This window comes from Ammodytes marinus (assembly GCF_949987685.1).
Source record: "Ammodytes marinus genome assembly, chromosome: 16".
Taxonomy (NCBI): Eukaryota; Metazoa; Chordata; class Actinopteri; order Uranoscopiformes; family Ammodytidae; genus Ammodytes; species Ammodytes marinus.
Genome location: NC_137220.1, coordinates 19,794,549 through 19,819,139, shown reverse-complemented (window position 1 = coordinate 19,819,139; position 24,591 = coordinate 19,794,549). Strand labels below are relative to the sequence as shown.

The following is a 24,591-nucleotide window of genomic DNA, read 5'->3' as shown; positions in this document are numbered from 1 at the left end:
TCTTTATTGATATCTCCCTGAAGAAATGGCTGAAAAATAAAATGAAAACATCATCTCAAAGGTAGAGGTCCGCCTGTTTCCGGGGAATGTTCTCGTGATACTGTCAGTCCCTTACAGGCTTAGAAAACACCGTGAGAAGCAAGGCCCAGAAGCACCCCAGCTTCCACTTAGCTTGTAAATAGTGCATAGAGTATATACATAGTGTGAAAGTAGTTTGTTATTATTGTTTTTATATTTACTTAATGGTTTGTTTGAAAAAAAATGTGTGATGCTTCCTCTTTCATTAGTATACATCCCATGAATCATTATATGTGGTTCAAAGTCTTCATTCAGTCAAATTTCCTAATGTTTTTTGAAAGTAGAGACAACATTTCTACCAAAAAGCGTCCGGGACCAAATTTTATATTAGTCATGTTTTGCTCATGCACTTCCCTACTGTGTTTTGGAAAATTTCCACTGCATTTTTTAAGCTAAGGCTTAGGAGAAGCAATTTCAAGAGCCAAAACAACTCAACAGGATGACTAAAGGTTCTTCGTTCACACAAATTTCCAGGTTTTTCAAAAATCGCAATTCATTTTTCAGCATTTAAGCCAATTATTTATATACACAATGGTCTAGGACATAAGTAGACATCAGAAAACAAAGGCCTAATGTGTTCTGAACATTTCCATATAATACACTTTGGTATAATTTATCTTCTTGCACATTTGAAATAGGTATTTATAAAAGTATGTAAAATCGTAGAAAATACCCCTAGACCTCAGAGGGTTTGAAACTCTTAGTCTCTGTGATCCTCCTACACCTCCACTTTCACACTCTCAGGACTTATCTCACAGGAAAAAACACTTTTTAAGGACACACACACACACACACACACACACACACACACACACACTAAATGTTCCCATGCTTGATAGATATTGCTACTCTCAGCTGCTGAGCTGTTCGCCAGACTGAGATGAAAGAGTTGAGCAGAAAAACACAAGAGTGTGTGATGTGCTTTTAGATGCTGCTAGGGATTTTTGGTATCCCTTGAGAGCAACCTGGGATGGAAAACCGCAACACAAAGGGTCATAGACAGTGTGTGTTGGACTTTTCTCCTGGCCATTGTGTTTTAGGCCAGGAAATGAGGAGATGTGGTTGAGCTTGGTAGAAACAGTGTTCCCTCAGGAATTCATCATGATCATTTGAGTTTCTGTCCGCACCTTTTACATGGGCATATATATCATGAATAGGAATATCAATACATGGGCTACTATCTATATCCCATACATATGCTGCCTTCATGTGCTCATCGGAAATATTGTATTTACCGCGTATCTATGATCTACGAGCACATGAACGGCCCTCCAAAGCAGTAATTGGGAAATTTCGATGAAACCAGAGTTGCTGACTTGTCGAAACGGGAGAACACAGCTATTAAAACGTCAGTTAGGCCTACACACCGGAGTTTGCACATTTTATGTTCTACATTTTGCCGATGATACACAAATGAGCACTGTAGTAGATTTTGGTGATACAAATCATTCAAGAAAAAACTACTTTATGTCTATCATCCATTTTGTTTGCTTATTTCCGACCAGAGCACTTGAATGCGACAATATGTAATAACGACTGCACAAGTGGGAAGAAACTTATTTCCGATGAGCACATGAAGGCAGCAATACACCACTCCTTGTAGTGCAATAAGTTAAGCTTGATATCATAGGCGTGTGTAAGTGCCTATAACAATTATTTGATTTAACAATAAATCAATTAGAAAACAAACAAAAAATTAGTTTTGCTCTTAATTGTTTCATTATTATTTTGTTTGAGCTTAACTGACAAGTACTCCCTGGTTGTAAAAGTAAAAAAACAACACATTTTATTGAGCTCAAAGCGACACTTTCACAATTCTTGTTTTGTCCAACCCACAGTACAAACCTTTTCATAGGCTTATCACAAATGCATTCAAATTATTAAAACCATTCAAAGAAAAGCAGCACATCTTCACATTTGAAAAGCTGGAACAATGACATGTAAAAAAACAAAAAACAAACAAAACAAATCATCAAACAATTATTATAATACTTGTCAACTTTATTTCTAGGCTCATTGATGAATTGTTAAATCGGCTGATCATTCTCAACTGTACCTATAGTTCTATTGTAGTCCTCTATAGATACTTAAAGTGGACCTATTATACTTTTCGACTTTTATGACCTATAAACGTTGTTATAATGATTTATAGTCATGTTTAACCATACTGGCATATCAAATAATTACGTACATGCATTTAGACGTATTCCCTGCTGACCGTCTGGGGTGGCTGTGCAGAGCGCTAAACACACAAATTTGGAAGAAAACAAAGTCAATTTGTTTTTAAATTTTGAAAACAAAACAAGTGTCCAACTGCCTGAAGCCTTTCCTAATCACAGTTAAAATTTGATCAATAACCCATAGAAAATGAATTTTTTACACAGTTACATTTCATGTGCCATGGACCAAAAGTGTCTTTTTGGAGTCTCCAGCTGGTATTTTCGGAAACGGCTAGACATTCCCTTGGAAAAAACAGTGTAAAAAATTCATTTTCTATGGGGTATTGATCAAATTTGAACTGTGATTAGGAAAAGCTTCAGGCAGTTGGACACTTGTATTGTTTTCAAAATTTTAAAACAAATTGACTCTGCTTTTGTCCAACATCTAGATTTTGGGGCTTTGCAGATATGCAAATTTACCCATCATTAGTAAGTTATTGATGATTTTTCATATTTATTCAAACTTTTTGGAAAATACTGTAATACAAAAAGTTGTTGTTTTAATGTCAGTAATCAACTTGCAAAGTTTCATAATGATATCTATAAGTTTAAAAAATTCCCTATTAGCCCACCCCCATTCGCTTAAACAGTGGTTCTGATTTGCTCTATATCGGCCCGCTGTAGCTTTCCAGCAGCTAGTTGACCAGGTTGTCCACCCAGGTTGGAATCCTGGAAGGTCCTTGATATCATTTCTGGTGAACAACCTTTTACAACGCTCCATGTCTGTTTAAAAAAAAAGGGGGTTTTGCCCCCTAGGTATATGGTTTCTTTATTCAAAACCAGAGTTATTTGGTTCACTCGTTTGTTTGTTGTTTGTTTTTCATGAGTTCATGGTCCAATCCCCCACTCTGCTGCTGCTTGACCTTCCCTTAAAAAGCACCTATTGATCTTGTTTCCTATCTTACGGAAGCCCTAAACAGACACAGAATCATAAAATTAATTTTCTTCGGTTTCCCTTTAACGAATCTTTGTTTCCCTGCGATAAGGGGGTAATTAACTTGTTATCACGATAAAACGAAGCTATGCTTTACCGAGATAGCGGGATAATTCATTTGAGCTCACAATCTAATATGTTTAACGACTGATGGATGACTTGAACACTCATATATTTGGGAAAGCCTATTTCTGCATTTGTTTTGTGCTTTCTAAATGAGATTTTGAGTAAAAAAGTGAATTTTCTCGTTATGAAAAGATAATGGCATTTAAAATATCGTAGTAAAGAAAGGAAACAAGCTTTGGTATCTCGCTATAATGAGTTAAATAGCTCAACTCAAAATAAGTCGTTGTCACAGGAAAACAGAGGCAATATTATGTATTATTCCATGTTCGTACTATCTCATATTGTTTTTTTTTTAATTAATTTAAATAATTTTCATTTCAATCCTGAAAAAGGAAGGATATAGGGGGCTATTGATTATTAATGCGGGGATTGATACCTGTGACATTAAATATCACTCTGCCAGCCGCCCATGCAGTGAGCTCTTTCGCTCCTTTACCTTTACCAGTCATTTTACATTAGGTCACCACTAACAAAATCCTTCCTCCCATCCTTCTTTCTCCCTCCGCCCCCTGCAAACAGTCCCAGTTCGGTGTTGTCAGAAGCCTCCGTCGCCGCATGCTGCATAGCAACAAGCACATCATGTGACCGCCGCTCCCTCCTCTCCCATTCCCTCCAGGGCTGTGTAGACGCCAACTAAATTTCTTCTGGCTTTTGTTCCTGGAAATAAAGTGCTCCAGTGATTTTTCAATGCTGTCATAAAACTTTACCAGAGAAATGTGTGGGGTGGGATGCACGATTCATAAATGTGAATTTTTCTCTAAGGAAATCAAATGAAAAACAGTGAATATTTAGTGTTTGAATTTGAAAAATTCTGCTGAATTGACCCGTGGGGCCCTTTTTATATGTATTCCCTGCTCTCCTCATGCTGCGCATGTTAACACACACTTACCCTTCCCTGCTCCTCAGTTCTTTCCTCTCTTTCTCTTTCTCTCTCTCTTTGAAGCGCTCTTGCTTTTGGCTTTACATTTAGTCTATTCTCATCCATCTCCATCTTTGTTTCGACCCTTCCTCCTCCCTGACTCTGATCTTCTCTTATTTCACCTTCTAACATCACGGCTGCATTTGTGTAGTTTTATATGAACGGGCGCCTTGGCTTGATCGATATCAATGGTCCCCCCCCGTGCTGTAAAGTAGAGGGAGTACTATGAGCATGCAGAGGACTAAGGCTCCTGTTTGTCTGCCTTTGTTAGAGCGTCTGTCTTCAGCTCACGCTCACTGGTTAACAATATTCCCTTATGTGCGCCGTTTCATGTTCTCTGCTCTATGTGTGCAGTGTGAAAAATACACAAGGGTGTGTGTGTGTGTGTAATGGTGAAAAATAAAAACTGGGTCACGCTTGTGTGGGTGATTAGCACAACTGAGAGCGTTTTCAACCTACATCTTTAAATTCTTCGTTTTTCTACTGGTTTTATTTTGAAGTTTTGTTCTGCCGAATTTGCAGTCACTTATTCCCTAAACGTTTGCTTTATTTTCCTCTTTTTCATGTCATGATTGCATCAGCTCACTCCCCTATCTCTCTGCACATCTCCTTCCTCATCCTTCACACCTCCATCCCTCTCTCCGGCCTTCGGCAACAGCCAGTAGAATCCAGATTTACTGAGTGCATATCCCCCTTCCCCTCCTCCCATCCCTCGCTTCATCCAGAATGACCATAGAGCAAGAAACAGGCTCCGGGCATGACTCGGAAATTGAAATTCAGAACACATACTTGCCAGATGTGAAAAGTAAATACCTTAGCATTTGCGTCTTTATGTTCACATATAGCATGGAATACTATTCCCAAGTCGTGAAGTGGGAAATTCAAGGCCGTGCGCTGTGTGTTTTTGTGTGTTTACATCCAGCCTCCATTGATTTCCTGCAGCACCATGAATTCATTAACCTGTTTTAGTCTCACTCTGTCTTTCTCTGTACTCTAAAAGGCGACATTACTAAAGTAATGAAAGCCAGGCAGGCTATGTTGAAACCTTACATACTCAGACCCAAACACACACACACACACACACACACAAAAAAAACACACATGCACTCCCTGAGATGTAGGGCAAGGACTGTGCAGATATTATTGCTGCTTCAGACAAAAAGGTGCAAGGTTATAGAACAATGTCAGGAGGTAATTGATCCAGTTGAGAAAGTGTGAAATAGAAAAGCCGCTGTCGTCGGGCCTGAATGTTAGACTAAAGCTATCGGCTTATGGGATCAATATCCATAAGGCTAGTTATTGATCTGATCGATAAGGACATCCTGTTAAAACAATGAAAACGGACAAATGAGATGGTACTGCTGGCTCTGTTCACCTGCCTTATATTTTAGGTGGCAATAGGTAATTAAATTCCTTTATTGGATTGCTGTGTCACAAGCTCAATGTGTCAGCAGATGGGTGGCTGAAACAGCCAGGTGTGATTTGCTGCTGGTGATGCTCCAACAGCCAGTCAACTGCCAAATGCATCTTGGTTTTTCTGTCATCTAAAAGACTCTGTGTTGTAGCAGGGCTGTTGGTGTGAATAAATACATTGTTTGGATAAGGACAGTTAAGGGTTCTGAGCTGCCACACTGCTAACTCACTCTTTACTGTGACAAAAGGATTTTCAATGTCCAAAAATACACGTATCATTCTGGCATAACCTTGGTTGTTTTCTAAACAGGTTAATTGTGTAATATTAGTCATTTAGTTGAAATAATTGGTTCAATTGTAAAATGGATAAAGTCAAAGCCAGGTGGGGAGTATAAATCACTACAATAGAGGCTCTGTGCGTTCACAGCGCACTGTCTCTCCGGTCTCAAATAGGTTCTTGTCTCTACGCAGCAAGTGGGGGGCAACATCCGACAGCAAAGATGAGAGGCTGTTCGCGTTTTGTTTGTTCTTTCCTCTTTGTTCCCGGTTGTTCCTTTGTGCATACTCATGCGCGCCCCTCGCTGCATTGGAAAATCAAAGCACACTATGCAGCACATTAGAAATTAGATTGTTCAGAACAGAATGGGTGACGCACTTTACTTACCAGCGTTACACTGTAACTCGCATTACTAGTTAGTTACTAGGATCCTCACAACAATTGTCTTCACGTGTTCCACAATCGAGGCTAGTATGATAGTTACTACTATTAGTATTGTCCTTTTTGCTACTGATATCGTTTTACTCATTATTGTCGTGCCGTTCACTTTCATTTGTCCAACTCCAGTTATATTTAAACAGGCTATATACAAACATGACTCGACTTATATACAAAAAGCTTGCTCAATTTACAACCTTATAGTGTGTGAGTTGTATATACGGTGTTGAGTCCACAGGCAGATTCAAAAGGACTCAGTGCGGTAATGACTGCTATGAAATGGCCAAGATATAATCAACTGTGGCCATAAAAAAGTTGGATGTATTTCATCCCTGTCCTTTTCTTTCCCTGCATCGCCTGTTGCCACTATTCTCTCTTTACTTTTGCCAATATCCTCTCATCCTGTTCCCCACTCTCTCCCCACATTTCTTATCTGGGCTCAGAGTTGGCAGACGGGGATGGATGACTGAGGAAATTGAATTCTCCTTATCGCTCTCATTGCTCCCTGCAGTGAGCTGTGCATTTGCACGTGTCCACCGTCCTTAGACAGCACCTTTTAAATGCAGCCGCAGTACGCACGTGTTCCTGCATGGCGCAGATAAATAGACACAACTCCGTATTGGTGTATCTTTGACGCAGCAATATTGGAACATCCTCTCATGTTTACAACAACAATATCTCCGTTTTTCCTCCACAGCTGTCGTACGAGCAACAGGAAGAGCCTGATCCTGACCACCACCTCTCCCACGCTGCCTCGCCCACACTCCCCTCTGCCCCTCCCGGGACACCTTGGTACGTTAAGGAACACACCTCCGCTCTGTGTGTATTGTTTATTTGTTGATTGCTTGTTTTTATCATTTAGATTCCAGAATATTTATTAAAGAAAGACAACTTACAGTTATAGCCCCTCTTTATCATAGTTCATAGTTATTCTCCCATAAGTTCAAGATTGACATTGTGGGAGTCAGATGAGAAGATGTAAACCAGTCTCACACCTGTACACTAAATACGAAGCATCACCAGCAGCCTGTAAGCTTAGTTTAGCACAAACACTGGAAACGAGGGGAAACAGATAGCCTGACTTAATGGTAACAAAATCCACTGACCAGCACTTGCTGCTTCTTGACAAGAACCAGTCCGGCACATGAATCCCCATAAGACACCATGTTGTCATGTTTGCTTTTCATTACTTTTTAGTGCGCTTACTGTTACCATCTGTTTCCAGTCTTTGTGCTAAGCTAAGATAAGTAGCTGGTAGAAGTAGCTTACACATCAATTTACTGAATGAATAGGCCTATTTCTCCAAATGTCAAACTATTCCCTTAGCTAGCTGAATACTGTTTGACTGGATCTAGGATTGATTACTTTAACCTTGGGTTCCCGTATGTAAACACTACATTTTATACATTGATTTTTGCATCTGAATTTTGGCCTTGAATATATACAGATATATTACATTTTTAAACTTGTATTTTTTATTCGGAATTTGAGAACATTGAAAAATAAAGGTGAAAATGAGTTTTGAAAAATAGAAGAGTAAAATTTAGAGGCAAAACATTCAGATTCATAATTTCAACGCATACAAATTCAGTAAATACAATGGCTTTTTAATTTGCATTGTGACTTTTGATATGTTTTTGGAAATGACGAGGACTTCAGAAGGTGCTCACATGTTCACATACTATCTGATCCCAAAGACCGACAGATAAAGCCCCTGATCAAATCTCTCAGTCAGTTCATCTTTACACCATCATTTATTCTCCACACAGAGCAAGTAAATAAACGATGAATACAAAACTAAGGCAACAAAGCTTTCATCAAAATCCATTGCAGCCTTTTATGATGTGCAAAAAGATCAAAATCAATTTCAGACCATTTTACCCCCGAGCCCCCTCCCCCGATCTGTACCCAATTACGTTGAATAGTCACATGTCTGAGTCTCTGATTCAGCTCCAGTGCTACACATTCTACAGGGAAAAGGGAGGAATCCATGGTCAGAAGGTTTAAAGAGTGCTTTGTTTTCCTGTGGTCATGTGGTCAGAGAATCAAATGACCTCATCACGTCCGTGTCCCCCTGTCTTGTGTCTCAACCTCTGTTCATGTCTTGTTGTCCCCGCAGGAAGCAGCCCTCTGGACAGCCCACGAAACTTCTCTCCCAGCAACCCGGCACACTTCTCCTTCGCCTCCTCCAGAAGGTCACTTTGCTTTACATGACTACATGCTGTATTACTGACTACCCATGATTACTTTACTATCACTTGTTTTTTCTGGGGAAGAGGGGAAGGCAGACAGACATAAGTGGAGTCAGCGGGAGACATAGAGAGGGGATGGTAGGGAACGAGTGAGCATCAGAGAACAGACGAGGTGTGGGGGTTTGTTGTCATGTGAGGTTTCGCGCATCATAGGGGGGCAAGAGAGTCTCCCGACACACACGTGACACAGGTTCTCGCGGTGACTCATGTATGACGAGGCCGAGCCATTACATATAGTACAGTCACAGTGCCTCTGTGATTATGCACACTGCTGTAGTGACACTGTGCATTGCCATGACTGTGTGCATCTGTTCCTATGAACGAGTATCCATGCCTGAGTTTATAGTAGAAGGTTTTTAGATCCAAATGCTTTTGTGTACTTGTGATTTAGGCTAATCCTGAGACACCAGACGTGAAAGGGGTAACATTTAGATATCGTCAAGAAACTTTGCCAGTTTATAACTTATATTAAAACAATTATTTTTTGCGTTACAATTTAAATTTTGAAATAACATTTTGTACAAAACAGATTTTTGATAGTCTACAGCCTTTTTAATTTTATTAATCAAAAATATACTATGTACAGGTCTTAAAAATTCATTTTTGGGATGTTTTTAAGAAGAAAATGTATAAATCAGACAAGTAACAACATGAAAATGAACACATAATTCCTTAATTACCTTCACAATGGCCAAGAACGATTATTATTCAGTTAAAGTAATGAGAACTATTCAGTCAAATAAACATCTAAATGTATGTTTTTGACCTTTTATCCACTAGTTTGAAAGAAGACATGTTAGTAATTTTTTGCCTGTCATGTCTTGCCTTAATTCCAATTTCACACAGCCCTATTTCTGTAGTATAGCCTACAATGATATTTTTGACAATAGATAATTTCCAACTTTGCGGTAACAGTTTTGGGAAGACCATTTTCCTTTCTCAGTCTCTGAATACCCCCCCTGTACACAACGCCAGCTTCATAAAGAAATAGTTTTCTCAGTGTGATGTGTAAGATCTTGACAGTTCTGCACACAGCCCGGACATCCACCCCTTCCGACACCTTTATGATGAACTGGAACATGGACTGTGAGAGACAGGCCTGTTCCCTCAACAACAGTGGCCGACCTCACCAATGCTCTTGTGGCTTGTCTGAAGCCCTTAAACCACATTTGGAGGAGCTGCAGTGGTAATAGTCTGGTGGTAGTGTGGAGGCATCCACAAGGGACGATACTTCACTCTTGTGCTTTCTATAGGCAGAGATGTATGTGAAGAAGGCCAATTATACTGTTATTTACCTCAGTCTCAGTCAGACACAGTGTGTACAGTTGAGGCGCTGGGAGCCTGGCGCTCCTGTAAATCCTCTGTCCTCATTTATCAAATCCATCTACCTGCCTGTCACTGTGCGAGTGAGGCATAAAAAGCACAACAAATGAGTCCTTTGTGCTCTCCTCCCCGGGGCAAGGCCCTGGGACAAACTAAATGTGTTATAAGTCAATGGTCTGCTGAATGACATTTTTTATTGCAGCTGAAATTGAGGTGTGTCCATGTAGTGTGTGAAAATAAGTTCTCAAGGTTTTGTCTTGAAGTCAAATGTATTATGAGACAGGTATTGAAAAGAACCGTAGGTTTTTCAGTCTGACCTTTTTTTTGTTAAGGCTCTGCAATGTTAAAGAGAGCTTACACAATACAGCCAAGCTAATTTGATCTGAAATGTAGGCCTAATACAAAAACTGTATGTTACATTGGGCTCTTAAGTGATTTGAAATTTTTGTTTTGCTCTGCAGAGCGGACGGACGACGATGGTCTTTAGCATCTTTGCCCTCTTCTGGATATGGCACTAACACTCCCAGCTCAACGGTAAATAACTTTACTATATTTGCAATAAGTCACTTGACAGTGCATGAAAATCGTTCGTAAAGATAAAGATTAATAAACAGTTGATATCATTAGCTAAATGTTGAGAATTCATGGATGAAATAGTAACCTAAAAGTAATGAATAAACAAATGGTTGAAATAGTTAGCTAAACTAAATTAAAAAACTGTTGAAATTGGCCTAGTTAAGGATACACAGTGGAAATAGCTAAATGTAATTGTTAAATGGTTTAATAGTCAGCTTAAAGTAAGAAACAGTAGAAAAAAGAGCTAAAAGTAGTGAGTAAACGTTTAGCTTCTGCTACTCCAATTGCTAATTGCACTACATCATTGACCTTGAACTTATCATAATAATATACATTTTTATACAATTTATAATGTTAACATTTTGTAGTTTATAATCAATTTCTAAGAACATGTTTTGAACATTACTGGTTATTAAATTACGTAATTGGCCCCGATGTACTTTAATCTAGAGGCATCTTGAGCCTGCTGTGACATTGAATAACTCACTTTCACTACACTATCGTTATATAATTGCTGTTTGAAGTAGTTCAGCAAACTCCGCCATCTCTCTTCACATCTTCCACTTCAGACAAACACACAATACATACAAACTTTATCCATCTGCAGCATGTTGTCACTTCCATTTCATTTCCGCTTGTCTTTTTGGTGAGGGCCTGGTTGCGTAACTGCAACGTCAGAGGCCTGGTTCCTATACTCTCCATCTGGCTGAGGATGGAGGGATGGAGGCAGACAGGGAGGGGGGGGGGGGGGGGACAGTGATGAGTGCCAGGCCGGTGGGATGAAGGGGAAATGAGAAATGTGGCGTAGATAAGGGGGAAAGGCATGATATAGAGCCCAGTCTGTTCCTCAGTCATTTCACCATAAGGCTAAATTTAGCCAGATTCTATCATTAGAAACCAAATGATATATCATTGAAATGAATGCCCTTGTAGGAATCAGACTGAGATGAGGGGGCCAGTGCTCCTCGATTTCCTGATATGACCCATTTAAAGTGAAGCAAAAAAAGCATCCCAAAAAAAATCGAAACATTTCTACACCGCTCAATGATCACGACTCCTTTATAGGGTATAGCCAGTATGAAGTAACTGTGAGCTGCCAGTTAGCTTAGCTTAAAGCACACCGTGTTGTTTTTTACACTTTGGTCAGGAATTTGCACCTGAGCAGAAGATCCAGGTAAAGAGATGTCACACAGCTACAGCAATGAGACTCTTACCAGGTAGTGGTTTAGAGAATTGGATTTGGTAGAACAACGTCAATACAACCAGTAGAGAAACCTTGACATGCATGAAACAGGCAAAGAAAAATGAACTGTCCAAGCTTGTTCCATCCTCCCTTTCAAGTCTGACCATTTTTCAATTAGTCTGTCTGCAGTGATTTATCAGTGATCGATCTTTCGGTTAGCAAAGTAAGTGAGGCAGTCTCATCGCTTGGATCAAGTCAATTGAGGAGGTGAGACGAGGCGTGTGTTTGCGAGTTAGATCTGACCCAATTAAGGCTCACCAGTCAGCTTTGTTAACATTCAATGTTCAGTCTGACACTGTAATAACTGATCTTTACATACAATGGCTAGAGGCAGTATATAAAAGGTAACAGTCATGGACATCACGTGCTGGAGTTAGAGGTGGAGAAAGTGATTCTACTCTTGTTTTTTCAAAATCCATTTTCTCAAAATCAGTGAAAGATCCGCTACCTGTACGTACTGTATGTGCGCTGAAATAAATCCAGTGTTGTTAATACAGAGCATAAACGGGCATATCGCCGGCTAAGGTGGCCCCCTTTGTTTACATGCCAGGTTACAGAGCCTATAGGCTGTGTGTATTAACACTGGATTTCTTTTTCTGCGCGCACACACACATTTCTTGAGGAAATATTCACTAATTTGACAAATTATTATTTTGACAGCCAGCTTTCTTGAAAAATCACTGACTCCACCTTTAAGCTGTCACGAATGAAACTCCAACTGCTCTAATATTCTTGTTTCCCTTCCTCATCTGCCAACCTCTCCCCCTGCTCCCCCCTAATCCTCTCTCCACCCTTCACTTCCTCTTCCTCCTCCACCCCTCCTCTCTCCTCCTCTTCCTCCTCCACCCCTCCTCTCTCCTCCTCCACCACTCCTTCTCTTCGCCCCTCCCTGGCATCCAGTCCTCCAGTTCCTCTCAGGAGCGGCTGCACCAGCTGCCCTTCCAGCCCACCATGGACGAGCTCCACTTCTTATCCAAGCACTTTGGCAGCACCGAGAGCATCACGGATGATGACGGGGGACGCTGCTCGCCCCACATGCGCCCACGCTCCCGCAGTCTCAGGTCAGCAGCAGCGGCAGCGGCACCAGCACCCATGAGATTATTACACAGTGGCTCCAGCTGCCCAAAAGCACTATCCTCTTTTTGAAAGGAAGCTTTCAAAGCAGATTTACTGGCATACTGGTTGCCCCCTACTTGATCTCGTTATTGCTTTTATAAAATGTTAGAATTTTCCGAATTGAAAGCATAGATGGATTATCATATAAAATTAAACAATAAATAAAGTTAATACTGTATAAGAATGAATCGGATCTTATCATTCAAATTGGATAAAAAGTTGGATTTATCAATCAAACTGGTAGCTTTGGTGGGCTAATTTTAAAGCAAAAACTTTAGGTAAAGGCAGACAAATTACAATTGGAGGGCATTGTTCTGCCTCTGTTATTTTTCTCCTCTTGTACCTGATGTTAGCTACCATTATCTACTGGTCAGACCAAACTAAGAAAGGTGTAGAAGTGTAATTAAATGAGCAAGATTTTGTTTTACTGTTGTTTGTTATGTTTCCATTATGAAGAGAAGGAAGGAGTTATTTCTTCCAAGTTAGTGACGCACAGTTTTACTTTAATAATGAGCTTTTTTTTAATGAGCTTCATGTGCTGATTTACATAACTGACTAACTTTTTTTTATTTTTCACTTTAAGTGCTAATCGAGTAGCACAGCAAAGTTTGGCCATCTTTTTTATTTCTAAAAACCTATAAATGAATTCATTTTGGCTGTTGAAGCCAACACTTTTTGAATGTCTTTTGTTTTTCTGTCCCACAGCCCGGGCCGGTCCTCCTCCTGCTATGATAATGAGATAGTCATGATGAACCATGTGTACAAAGAGCGCTTTCCAAAGGTGAGACACACATATAAAGCTGCTCCAATAAAAACATCATATTCCAAAAAATGCACTGTAAATAAGAACATTGAACCACTCTTTAAAGTCACAATAACCATCTTATCCTACCAAGTTATAACACAAATATTATAGAACAGGGGATATTATTTAATATTTCCATGTTCAGAGACGTACAAATGTTTCATATCATACGTAAAAAAACACAGCAAAAAAATTAGGCATGGAGGCGACTAAACCATAGCAAAGAAGAATATGTCAAGTCGCGATAAATAAATAAATTCTCTGCACTTCTAAATACTGCACACAGCTATGTTTGAGCAGTTAAATAAAAGAGACCCCCCCCCCCCCACACACACACACACACACACACACACACACACACACATATGCACACTCCCTTTCACTCTCTTGGCGGGCTGAGGTCAGTATCAAAAGGGAAATGGGCTGAAAGCTTCCACAGCGATAAACATCAGGCCTTAGGAAATTGGGCACTATAGTTTGAGAGTTCATCAGAGGTAAAAGCTCTTTTGGGATTTGTACACACACAACAAGGCAAATGGGGAAAAATGTCATTGTATTGAAGCCAGTATAAATCAGCCCGAGTCCCCATAGCTTAGCCGCAAATCAAATTGCTTTCTGTACTTTTCTGTCGCATATCTGGGTCCCCTAAGAAAATCAATCTCTTTCTGAACTAAACCTCTGTCGCTTACATTCTCCACTTTCACCATTTCTCTATCTCTCTCTCTCTCTCTGCTCCTGTTCTCACATGCCCCCCCCCCCTTTGTTGTCCACTATAGGCCACAGCACAGATGGAGGAGAGGCTGGACGACTTCATCCAGGCCTTCTCTCCTGAAAGTGTTCTCCCGCTGGCTGATGGGGTCCTCAGCTTCATTCACCACCAGATAGCCGAGCTGTCCAGAGACTGCCTGGCCAAAGCCCGCGACGGCCTCATCACCTCTGTCTACTTCTTTGAGCTGCAGGAGAACCTGGATAAGCTTCTTATGGATGTGAGTTTTTTGGAAAAGACACAGAGCCAACAAGGAGGCGCTGTTTAACTTCATTTGTGTCAGGACTGGGTATTGAACCACAACATCATTTTGGGACCTTTTTGACCTTAAATGTCTCAGAACACTTTATATTGAAAAATGTCTCTGAACTCTAAAGTTTTGTAGAGTTTGAATAAAAAGCACATCAGAGGGGGCGCCCTTAGCTCAGTTGGTAGGGCGTCCCCCCCATGGGCCTCGGCCAGCAGCGGATCCGGGTTCGATTCCAGCCCGCGGTCGTACTCTGCATGTCACTCCCCTCTCTGCCCCATTTCAACTCTGTCTCTACACTATCAATAAAGCATAAAAATGCCAAAAAAAATATCTTTAAAAAAAAAGCACATCAGAAAATATGTATAAATACGTACTGTATTTGCTCATTGAACGTTTCCTTAAAGCTGCACTTATTCTTATTTTCTATATAGAAAAAATGTATATGTGTAACGTAAAATAGTTTTTACTGTTTTGGTTCACTCTGTCTTGTTTATTTCCAGGCAGCCATCGTTCCCATATAAAAGCTCTAAAAACACGCTGTACACTAGTGGCCCTGCACCAAACTGCAGATATGCAAAGTTAGCGGCTAGCTGGGGAGCTGAGCAGAACATTTAGCAGCTAAAGCTACAGATATTTATGTCGTAGAGACCAAAAACAAATAGCCAAAAGAGAGAGAATATTGACACCAAATGATTGATGATGTTGGCTTGTGTCTGTTTGAAATGTAATAGGCAACCTCTAACTGACAAGGTGGACATAAGGCAATAATATGTCAGTGTTGTGCCTTGTCCAAGTCCAAGTCAACATTTGATAAAAAAAAGGGATAAAACAATTCCACCAATTTTACCATTTAAGAAAAACGTGTCTAATCCTCAAAGGAGATAATCAAAAAATAAAGACATATAATGTAATTAACTTGGGTATCATATTGGCATTAAAAAGCTTCAAAATAAACCCAGCTCTTATTTGCTTTTCTACAACAAAATAAGTCAAACAGGGGTAAAACACAGGCCACGTAGTTAAATCACTTTGGTTGTACTTTCTTAGTAAATATTTTTCATACGGCGATATCTACGAAAAGATTTGTAGCCATAACATAATGCATTGGTCCTCTCTGGTTGGGACTATGATGATTGACAATTCAGTTGTGATGACTTTGGTGAGAGACAAGATTGAAACGGCTGTGCTAAATGAAAGCTAATTGTGCTCGTGATTTGCCAGAGCAGATAGCTGCTATCTGGGAACTTCATCAGCAACCCCCCTTCAGGCGGCTTGATCAGATAGCTGTGATTCCTTTGTGTTGCCTGGCTTCGGTTTGATTGGATCTGCTGTGATTTTTCAGATATTCTCACATATCACAGCTTTTTTGAAACACTCCTTCTGCCTTTTGTTTGTCTTTTTTGCCTCTCTGTCAAAGTGATTGCAACACGGTGGCTGCATATTATTGTTGCATTAACTGGGTTAGATGGCTTTTTGTAAATGTTGTAAATGTTCTATCTTTCTGTCTCACTCTGTCAGGCCTTTGAACGTTCGGAGAGCTCCGAGGTAGCCTTTGTTACAGAGTTGGTGAAGAAGCTCCTCATCATCATCTCCCGACCTGCCAGGCTTCTGGAGTGTCTGGTAAGATAACCTGCACACGTTAAAGTGTTTACCCCATTTCATCGTTAAATCCCTACTGGGAAGTTCACCATCCATTTTGCAGTTCAAGTCCCTTCCCGTGACTTAAGACAAATAGATTTTTCTCTAACTATACTCGAGTGCAGACCCTCATTTGTAAGCCCATCATGAGTGTTTAAGCATCCTGATGTATTACACCGCAGGGGCAGTTACAAAAAAACAAAAGCAAAGCAAACACTTAAGTAAATGTCCAGTCTGTCTGGATGGCGAGGACATTTGCATTTAGATTAAAATTTGCCCAACTAATACCGGGCAGCGGCCTCCTGCTGCTGGGCTGCCTTCCAGTCTGACTCAGACAGAGCGTGACCGTGGTGTCATTTAAAGTTGGAGGCTGCCTGTGTGTGGCTGCCTGTGTGTGTGTGTGTGTGTATGTTTTTTTTTTTTTTTTTTTGTGCGCACACATCTGTTGACTAGCCTTGTGCCACAACGTTTAATAACAACCTTGATGAGACACGCTCCCACTGACGTGAGTTTTGGATTATGAGCGACAGCTAAAACAGTGACAGGGAGAATTGACCTCACCGTGGTTAGAGACCAGGTTTGGAAGAGCAGCCAGGAGATGCAGTAGTACAATGGATGAAACCCTCCTCTGCGCCAATGCATGACGTAAATGCACATGACACGTGCACACCACATTCCTGGCCTGAAGAGATAACACCCTACAAATGACACCAGATGTTCTCCTTCTGGGTTTCCTTCATTTGCATCAAAGTAAAGTATTCTTTGTGTTAGAATAATTCCTCATCAAAACATAACTTGTGACTTTGCTTAAAATGTATGATCACACAAACAACATAAAGGCACAAATACCTCTTCGGTCTTGGGAAGCAGCCACTCAAGTCCTCTCCATTTGCTTCTGGACTTTGCTCTGACTTTAAGATTTGGGCTGATTTTGAATGAATGGTGTATGTTTAAAGAGAACAGAAAACTTTGTAACACATAGCTTTCAATGGGATATGAGTCCAATAAGAGAATTCAGAAAGTGCCCACCAGGTCTCTCCTTAGGCTGAGTACTGCACAGACTGCAGCGATGGTGTCTCTCAGAAAACCAATCTTGGAGCTGCTCCAGAGGCAGCCAGACGTGAAACAACTCCTATCAGCAGATACGGTGGCTTTACCTGGATATATGGAAGCATTTACGGATTCACAGTCAAATCGGCTTATCTGGAAGCAATTTTCTCTCCAACCAAAATCCAATTCTCCCACAGAGTCTGATTTAATGTCGTTAATTCAAGGTTAAAGGTGCACTATGTAACTTCAGGTGTGTCAGAGAAGTGAACATTTTCTAAGGTATATTTTCAAAACTGAACAAACAAAACTTTACTCACAGGCAAATTGGATTGATACACTGTTTAAAGGTAAAAATATAGCTTACAAGTTACTGTTTCACTGTTGTTGTTGACGGAAGCAGGGCCCACAGTTTTGTATACAAACATATTCTAGTCCTATACGTTTGGTTCCAGGTGCCTCAAAATCCTTTTGTTTTGTTTTATGATGATTTACATTGATGAATTACATGAAGGAGTTTTGGAAACTAACCGCAGGCCCTGCAAATGTATACAAATCCCCCTCCCCTAAAACTACATAGTGTACCTTAAATGGAACAAACTGCAAAAAAGAAAAGAAAAGAAAAGTCATGTCTCAATGCTGTGGCTTCCAGGAGTTTAACCCCGAGGAGTTCTACCACCTGTTGGAGGCGGCAGAGGATCACGCCAAGGAGGGTCACCTGATGAAAACAGACATTCCTCGATACATCATCAGCCAGCTGGGACTGACCAGAGACCCTATCGAAGGTGAGGGAAAGAGACAGACACTTAAACCAACGCAGGTTTGTAGGAAGTAAAGTAACTCGCAGCTGATATTAAACTGACATATTTACTGTCCTCAGAGATGGTAAACCTCGATAGCTACGACAGCGAGGGGCCGCTGACACCCGAGACGGACGACTCGACAGAGGTGAGCACTGCGATATTCCTCTACTCGGCCATCCCTGTGTTAATCCCCTTCCATTTCTAACCGTGGTAGCAGAGCAGCATTTTAAAGTCTGGCCCATGCTGCTCTCACTGGAAATGCCCGCTTCATCTGCTAATGACTTGGCATACGTGCTTTGATCCATCTAATTTAGCAGATTTGTGCTGAGGAACAAAAAAACAGGATACCCCCCCACCCCCACCCCCTCCTCACTTCTCTCTCTCTGGGACATGCCTCTAGCATTAGGCAAAACTCCAACTCCCAAAATTAAGCTTCGCAGACAAAACAATGGAGGAGGGAACAGTCTAGAACCGAAGGCGCATTACACTTATCTGTGAACTAATTTTCTTGTCAAGAGACAATGTGAGTGATTTATTAACTTGTAGTAGCAGCAGTTATCTTAAGTGTCCGATTTCACATTGGATCATATTTAATCACAGCGTTGTGATGTTTGATCCCACAGGGTAAAATGAGAGCGATGAAACCACCGGGAGAAGAAGACTTCCAGACCATCAAGCTTATCAGTAACGGAGCGTATGGGTGAGTAGAGCATCATAAGGGTTTGTTGATGAGTAACTGATGACATTGTATTTTCTCTTCATCAGTCAAGCACCATCACACAAAAAAAAATAATGTGTGCATGCTTGTGCACAGTGCTGTGTACCTGGTGCGTCACCTGGAGTCACGTCAGCGATTTGCCATGAAGAAGATCAACAAGCAGAACCTGATCCTGAGGAACCAGATCGAGCAGGCCTTTGTGGAGAGAGACATCCTCACCTTCGCAGAGAATCCCTTTGTCGTGTCCATGTTCTGCTCCTTCGAAACCCGCCGGCACCTCTGCATGGTCATGGAGTACGTAGAAGGTGAGAAGATCTGTTCAAATTTGGTTGAGACATTTAACTCAAAACCAAAAAACGTCAACCAAATAAGAGTGGCGCCAGAGTAGATGGCACATTAGATATCCTTGTTGTGACCACTACCCCACTACCCCACGAGCGCCCCCCATAGAGGCTCAGTCCTCAGAAGCAGCAGACCACGAGTTCAAATCCCGCTTGTGGTCGTTCTCTGCATGTCATTCCCCTCTCTGTCTCTCTAAATTTTGCAATAAAAGCATAAAAATGCCAATTTATTTTTATTTTTTATTAAATGGGTGTCCATCCAACAACTGTTGAGATACAGTATTTCAGTCAGGAGTGATGCAGAACAGTACCATTCCTAGGCTAGACAACGCTAGCATGCTAAAGGCTCTCTTTAATTCTTGGCGGTAAGTTAGGTGAATTTCCCCGAATGCCCAGTGAAAATTAAAAAAAACATACTAATGTGCTTGATATTCTTGATTATATGATGCTGAATGACTCAAAGCACAGCCATTATAGTTAACAGCAGAACAAATACGGTATCTGTGTGTGTGTGTGTGTGTGTGTGTGTGTGTTGCTCATTCATTGGCCCCAAAGTTGAAGTGGTCGTAGTCATAGTAACTGCTAACGTCAGCAGCAAGTGATGTATTCAAATAATGAATTTTTGTTTCCAGGTGGAGACTGTGCCACTCTGCTGAAGAACATCGGGGCCCTGCCTGTGGAAATGGCACGCATGTACTTTGCAGAGACTGTCCTGGCACTGGAGTACCTACACAACTATGGCATTGTGCACCGGGACCTCAAGCCAGACAAGTAAGACGCAGTTTGTGTTCATCACAGTGTTGCAAAGAAATGACGCAAACTGTGACAATAGTTTACTACTTAAAAAGGAGTATAGATAAAGTATTTGTATAGCTTGAACCACACGTTGCTGTTTCCATTCTCAGCCTCCTGATCACCTCAATGGGCCACATCAAGCTCACTGACTTTGGCCTTTCTAAGATGGGCCTGATGAGTCTCACCACCAACTTATACGAGGGACACATAGAGAAGGATACTCGGGAGTTCTTGGATAAACAGGTATGAAAACACGCAAAAGATTTGCAAATTATAGCAGAGCTGTATACTCACATTCCAACTCATTTATTGAATAAATTCTAAGTGATTCAATTCATTTGTAAATGGTGTCATTCTGGCTGTATTGCAGTACAGACTGATCAGCTGGAGCATGAAGTTTAAATATGAAACCTCCTTTGATGTGCCTTAATTTTCTATGCAAAGATATTCCCTGTCTCTGTGTGCCAGGGAATATCTCTGAAGCGTGAAAAATGAGAGCAGTTAACAGTTGGCTGGACAATAGGCCCGTATTTCCTCGGTTATTATAATCAGCCCTCTTGCAGGTGTGTTTTATTTTCCACTAAGCCTTTCATTCAGCGCTCATGCTTTGAATCTAAGCCTCATTATTTTCTTGCCTGTGCAGTATGGCTAGCATTCAGTGCATACCCATCTGCACATGAACACCCTCACGGGGGTGGCTTTCATCTTATTTCGGCATCTCTGGAGGGATCCACTCATCTACGCAGAAAAAAATGCAAATGTTCTAAGTAAAATTAGCAGTACACTGCATGTAATTTACAGGACCTGGTGTGTTGCTCTTTTTTTCTATTAGGTGTGTGGAACTCCGGAGTACATTGCCCCGGAGGTTATTCTCCGGCAGGGTTACGGGAAGCCAGTGGACTGGTGGGCTATGGGCATCATCCTGTATGAGTTCCTGGTGGGCTGCGTGCCTTTCTTTGGAGACACTCCAGAGGAGCTGTTTGGACAGGTCATTACAGGTGAGGGATCAAAGGTCTGACAGACAGTGACTAGAAGTTGAAATGGGTTCAAACATTCATTTTGTTTTGCTTTTCAACAGACTTTCCTCACCTCCGTCTTCACCAAAAAAAAAAGTGTTTTCTCATACCCTCTATGACTCTCGCTCTTCTGTTTTGTGGTATAGATGACATAGTGTGGCCAGAAGGGGACGAGGCTCTCCCCATCGATGCCCAGCACCTGATCTCCTCCCTTCTGCAGACCAATCCACTAGCTCGACTGGGCACAGGTTAGTCACCCACATCAGGATCCTCATCTCCAGCCACAGCCCTGTTTTGGTTGTATTCTAAGGTCCCCACAGCCTCAGGAGCACTTAAATACTGCTACTACGCTTTTGTTGCAACCGTCATGATGATTTTACTTTAGCTCCTTCAACCATTTATCCTGTACTTCTAACTGTTTCAACCATTTATCATGCAATTTTAGCTATTTCAACTAATTGAGCTTTACTTTAAGCTATTTCAACTGTTTAATTTAGCTATCTATCTTTACTTTTTGTTGAAGTATTTCTCCATAATCCATAATGCCTCTACCACTGTTTGGGGACTACTCTGGTGTCTCTATTATCCAGCCTACTTGCTTTAGGGCTGCAGTTTCCAGCTGTCGGTCTTCATCTCTTCCCTACTTTCTCTCTCTCTCTCTCTCTCCCTCTTTTCCCCTCCTCTCTTCCTCTGCCCTGTAGGTGGTGCCTTTGAAGTGAAACAGCATTCGTTCTTTACAGAGGTGAACTGGAACAGCCTGCTGAGACAGAAGGCAGAATTTATTCCACACCTGGAGTCCGAGGAAGACACTAGCTACTTTGATAGTGAGTCAGGATTCCAGTCACGGATCACAGATCCTGTTTGAGCTTCCGAAAAAAAAACGTTTTCATCAAAACAGATCAGGGACTTCTGAATCATCCCCATCATTGCCACCACACCCACGTGAGGTCTCCCATGGAGTTGCCATAACAATTACTGCGAAGCCAGTTATTATTATGTAATTAGTGTAATGCTTATTTTTAGACTTGAATGGGTCAATTAGGCTTGAGCAGGGCGTTCGGTATGAGTTTAAAGTGTTGTCTTGCAGGTGAACTTTTCAGTATACAGTGACTGCTTTTGTTTCAGATGGGGCAATGGCAGTCGATAATACTGTGTGATAGTACAATGAGTGACATGAGTAGAAACAGAATGAGTGCACAGAGACAAAGATAGTACCGCTGTTTCACAGAATATTTTCCCATTGTGAAGCCAATGATATGTCGTCCCCTGTCCTCACCAGCCCGATCTGACCGCTATCACCATGTGCAGTCATATGATGAAGATGATACCAACGACGATGAGCCTGTGGAGCTACATCGCTTCTCATCCTGCTCCCCTCGCTTCAGCAAGGTCAGGCTGAAACATTCACATGAAGAAACCTAGAGAATGTTTGAGGAATTCAAAATGGAGATGCTTATTCATCAGTCCACATAACAATGAAATCATTGCCCACAACTGTCTTGCAGGTGTACAGCAGTATGGAGCATCTGTCTCAGTTGGAACACAAACCCCCTGGCGTGACTCTACGGGAGCACAAGGTCCCCAGGGAGGATCGAGTGGCCAAGAGAGAAAGCATGGGTAGCTTCACCCTCAGGGACAAGAGCTGGAGGACCGGATCACCCGAGATGTGAGTGCAGCCCACGAGAAATAGGAAAAAGAAACGTTTTTAATATGTCAAGTGTCATATATAGTTGAAAATAGGTCAGCTTTAACCCAGATATTTTCTACGACTGCCTTACTTTTTCAGGAAGCGCTTGTCCTGCTCTGAGTCCTCCTTCACCGAGAGCGACTACAGCCCACCATCCGGGGCCCGGAGACGCTTCTCTGCCCTCATGGACTCACACCGCCTGGCCTCCCCTCTGGAGGTGGACTCTGAGCTACCTGTCCCTTGCAGGCAGCCTCCAGTGAAGACCAGGGGGGCGTCCCTAGAAGGAGCCATGGGTGTTAACACCTCTCAAGGCGATCTGAGATCATTCCATAAAGATAGCAATGGGCTCACAGCTGGAGGTAAGACAGAAAGGATGTTATTTTTGACCCTTCACCTGTACTTGATCACAATTTACACCAAGAAATGTATTTACGTTTGGGTTCTTATGTCCCAGACAAGCTTTTGAGACCTGCAGATGCATCATTGCCCATTCCAGGCAGTGCAACAGTTCTGGGGCCTCTGGAGCCACCGCTGCCCCGCGGGGCCACCACTGACCTGGTGCTGCGGAGGGTTCGCCGCCAGCAGCTCTCAGTTGAAGGAGAGAAGCTCAACTCACGACCAGGAACCAAAGTTATCAAATCTGCGTCTGCTACTGCTTTATCTGTCATCATTCCAGCAGGTAAATGCACCAGTTACATAAAACCTTATTGAAAAAACATTAAGAGGTAAATCCTGGAATGTAACTCTTAACTCTGTCCTTCTCTCCTCAGTGGAGCAGCATGGAGCCTCCCCTCTGGCCAGCCCCATGTCTCCTCGCTCGCTCTCCTCCAACCCGTCCTCCCGAGACTCTTCTCCCAGCAGAGACTACTCTCCCATGGTCAACGTCCCGCATTCTCCAACCACCATCCACCGCTCCGGGAAGAAGTATGGCTTCACTCTCCGGGCCATCAGAGTCTACATGGGAGACAGTGACGTCTACAGCGTACATCACATGGTCTGGGTGAGCAAACAGCACGCACACTTTTGATGGATCTATTCCACAAGCCAAGCTGGAATATGTACTTTCTTTTTAAATAAACACCACATAGCTATAATTATGTCCACATTCATTTCAAATAGATCAACCAAACTTAAATATTTTAAGGCAGTCTGTTAAATGTTAATCGGCGTCATCTGGTGCGATATGTACAGTTGTATGTCATCTGCATAGCTATGAAAAGTATATGTAAGTTGTAATATATTTGGGCTAGGTAGAAGGTAGAGTGGACCAAGTATTGAACCATGTGGAACACCACATGAAATGTAATTGGTATCTGAAACATGTTCCAACCTACCAGCACAGTGCTGAATCCGTTTCAATGACCTCTTTTGTTGTGATCACAGCATGTGGAGGATGGAGGTCCTGCCCAGGATGCTGGACTAAATGCCGGTGACCTCATCACTCATGTGAACAGCGAGTCCGTCCATGGTCTGGTCCACACAGAGGTGGTGGAGCTCATACTGAAGGTGAGTACTACCTCATTTATATACACATTTTAAGATATTTGGATGGTTCAGTCAATGTCATTTTTTTATCATATTATATATCTACAGAGTGGAAGCAAAGTGACAGTTACAACTACTCCATTTGAGAACACCTCTATAAAATTGGGTCCTGCCCGGAAGTCCAGCTATAAATCCAAGATGGCACGACGCAGCAAGAGGACAGGAGCCAAGGAGGGACAAGAGTGTGTACCCACAAAAAATAGATGCATTTCCTCACTAGAACAAAGGAATATTTGATGCTTTGCATGCCTTTATTGTCCTCATCA

At 41.7% G+C, this 24,591-nt stretch overlaps 1 protein-coding gene across 1 annotated transcript in view; it reads left to right on the top strand.

Annotated features, from left to right (window-relative positions):
- Window positions 1-24,591, top strand: part of LOC307262287 (microtubule-associated serine/threonine-protein kinase 1-like) — a gene marked incomplete at both ends in the record, with an annotated part of 43,665 nt that overhangs the window by 16,647 nt on the left and 2,427 nt on the right. The window contains 23 exons of the mRNA XM_080043120.1: window positions 7,102-7,196; window positions 8,524-8,599; window positions 10,441-10,513; window positions 12,699-12,859; window positions 13,620-13,695; window positions 14,496-14,705; window positions 16,254-16,355; window positions 18,073-18,205; window positions 18,301-18,368; window positions 18,847-18,923; window positions 19,038-19,246; window positions 19,915-20,053; window positions 20,188-20,320; window positions 20,910-21,075; window positions 21,240-21,341; window positions 21,795-21,917; window positions 22,373-22,482; window positions 22,599-22,759; window positions 22,880-23,139; window positions 23,235-23,459; window positions 23,551-23,780; window positions 24,164-24,286; window positions 24,374-24,507. Of these exons, the coding sequence (XP_079899246.1) occupies window positions 7,102-7,196; window positions 8,524-8,599; window positions 10,441-10,513; window positions 12,699-12,859; window positions 13,620-13,695; window positions 14,496-14,705; window positions 16,254-16,355; window positions 18,073-18,205; window positions 18,301-18,368; window positions 18,847-18,923; window positions 19,038-19,246; window positions 19,915-20,053; window positions 20,188-20,320; window positions 20,910-21,075; window positions 21,240-21,341; window positions 21,795-21,917; window positions 22,373-22,482; window positions 22,599-22,759; window positions 22,880-23,139; window positions 23,235-23,459; window positions 23,551-23,780; window positions 24,164-24,286; window positions 24,374-24,507 (3,186 nt within the window). The remainder of the gene's footprint in view (window positions 1-7,101; window positions 7,197-8,523; window positions 8,600-10,440; window positions 10,514-12,698; window positions 12,860-13,619; window positions 13,696-14,495; window positions 14,706-16,253; window positions 16,356-18,072; window positions 18,206-18,300; window positions 18,369-18,846; window positions 18,924-19,037; window positions 19,247-19,914; window positions 20,054-20,187; window positions 20,321-20,909; window positions 21,076-21,239; window positions 21,342-21,794; window positions 21,918-22,372; window positions 22,483-22,598; window positions 22,760-22,879; window positions 23,140-23,234; window positions 23,460-23,550; window positions 23,781-24,163; window positions 24,287-24,373; window positions 24,508-24,591) is intronic.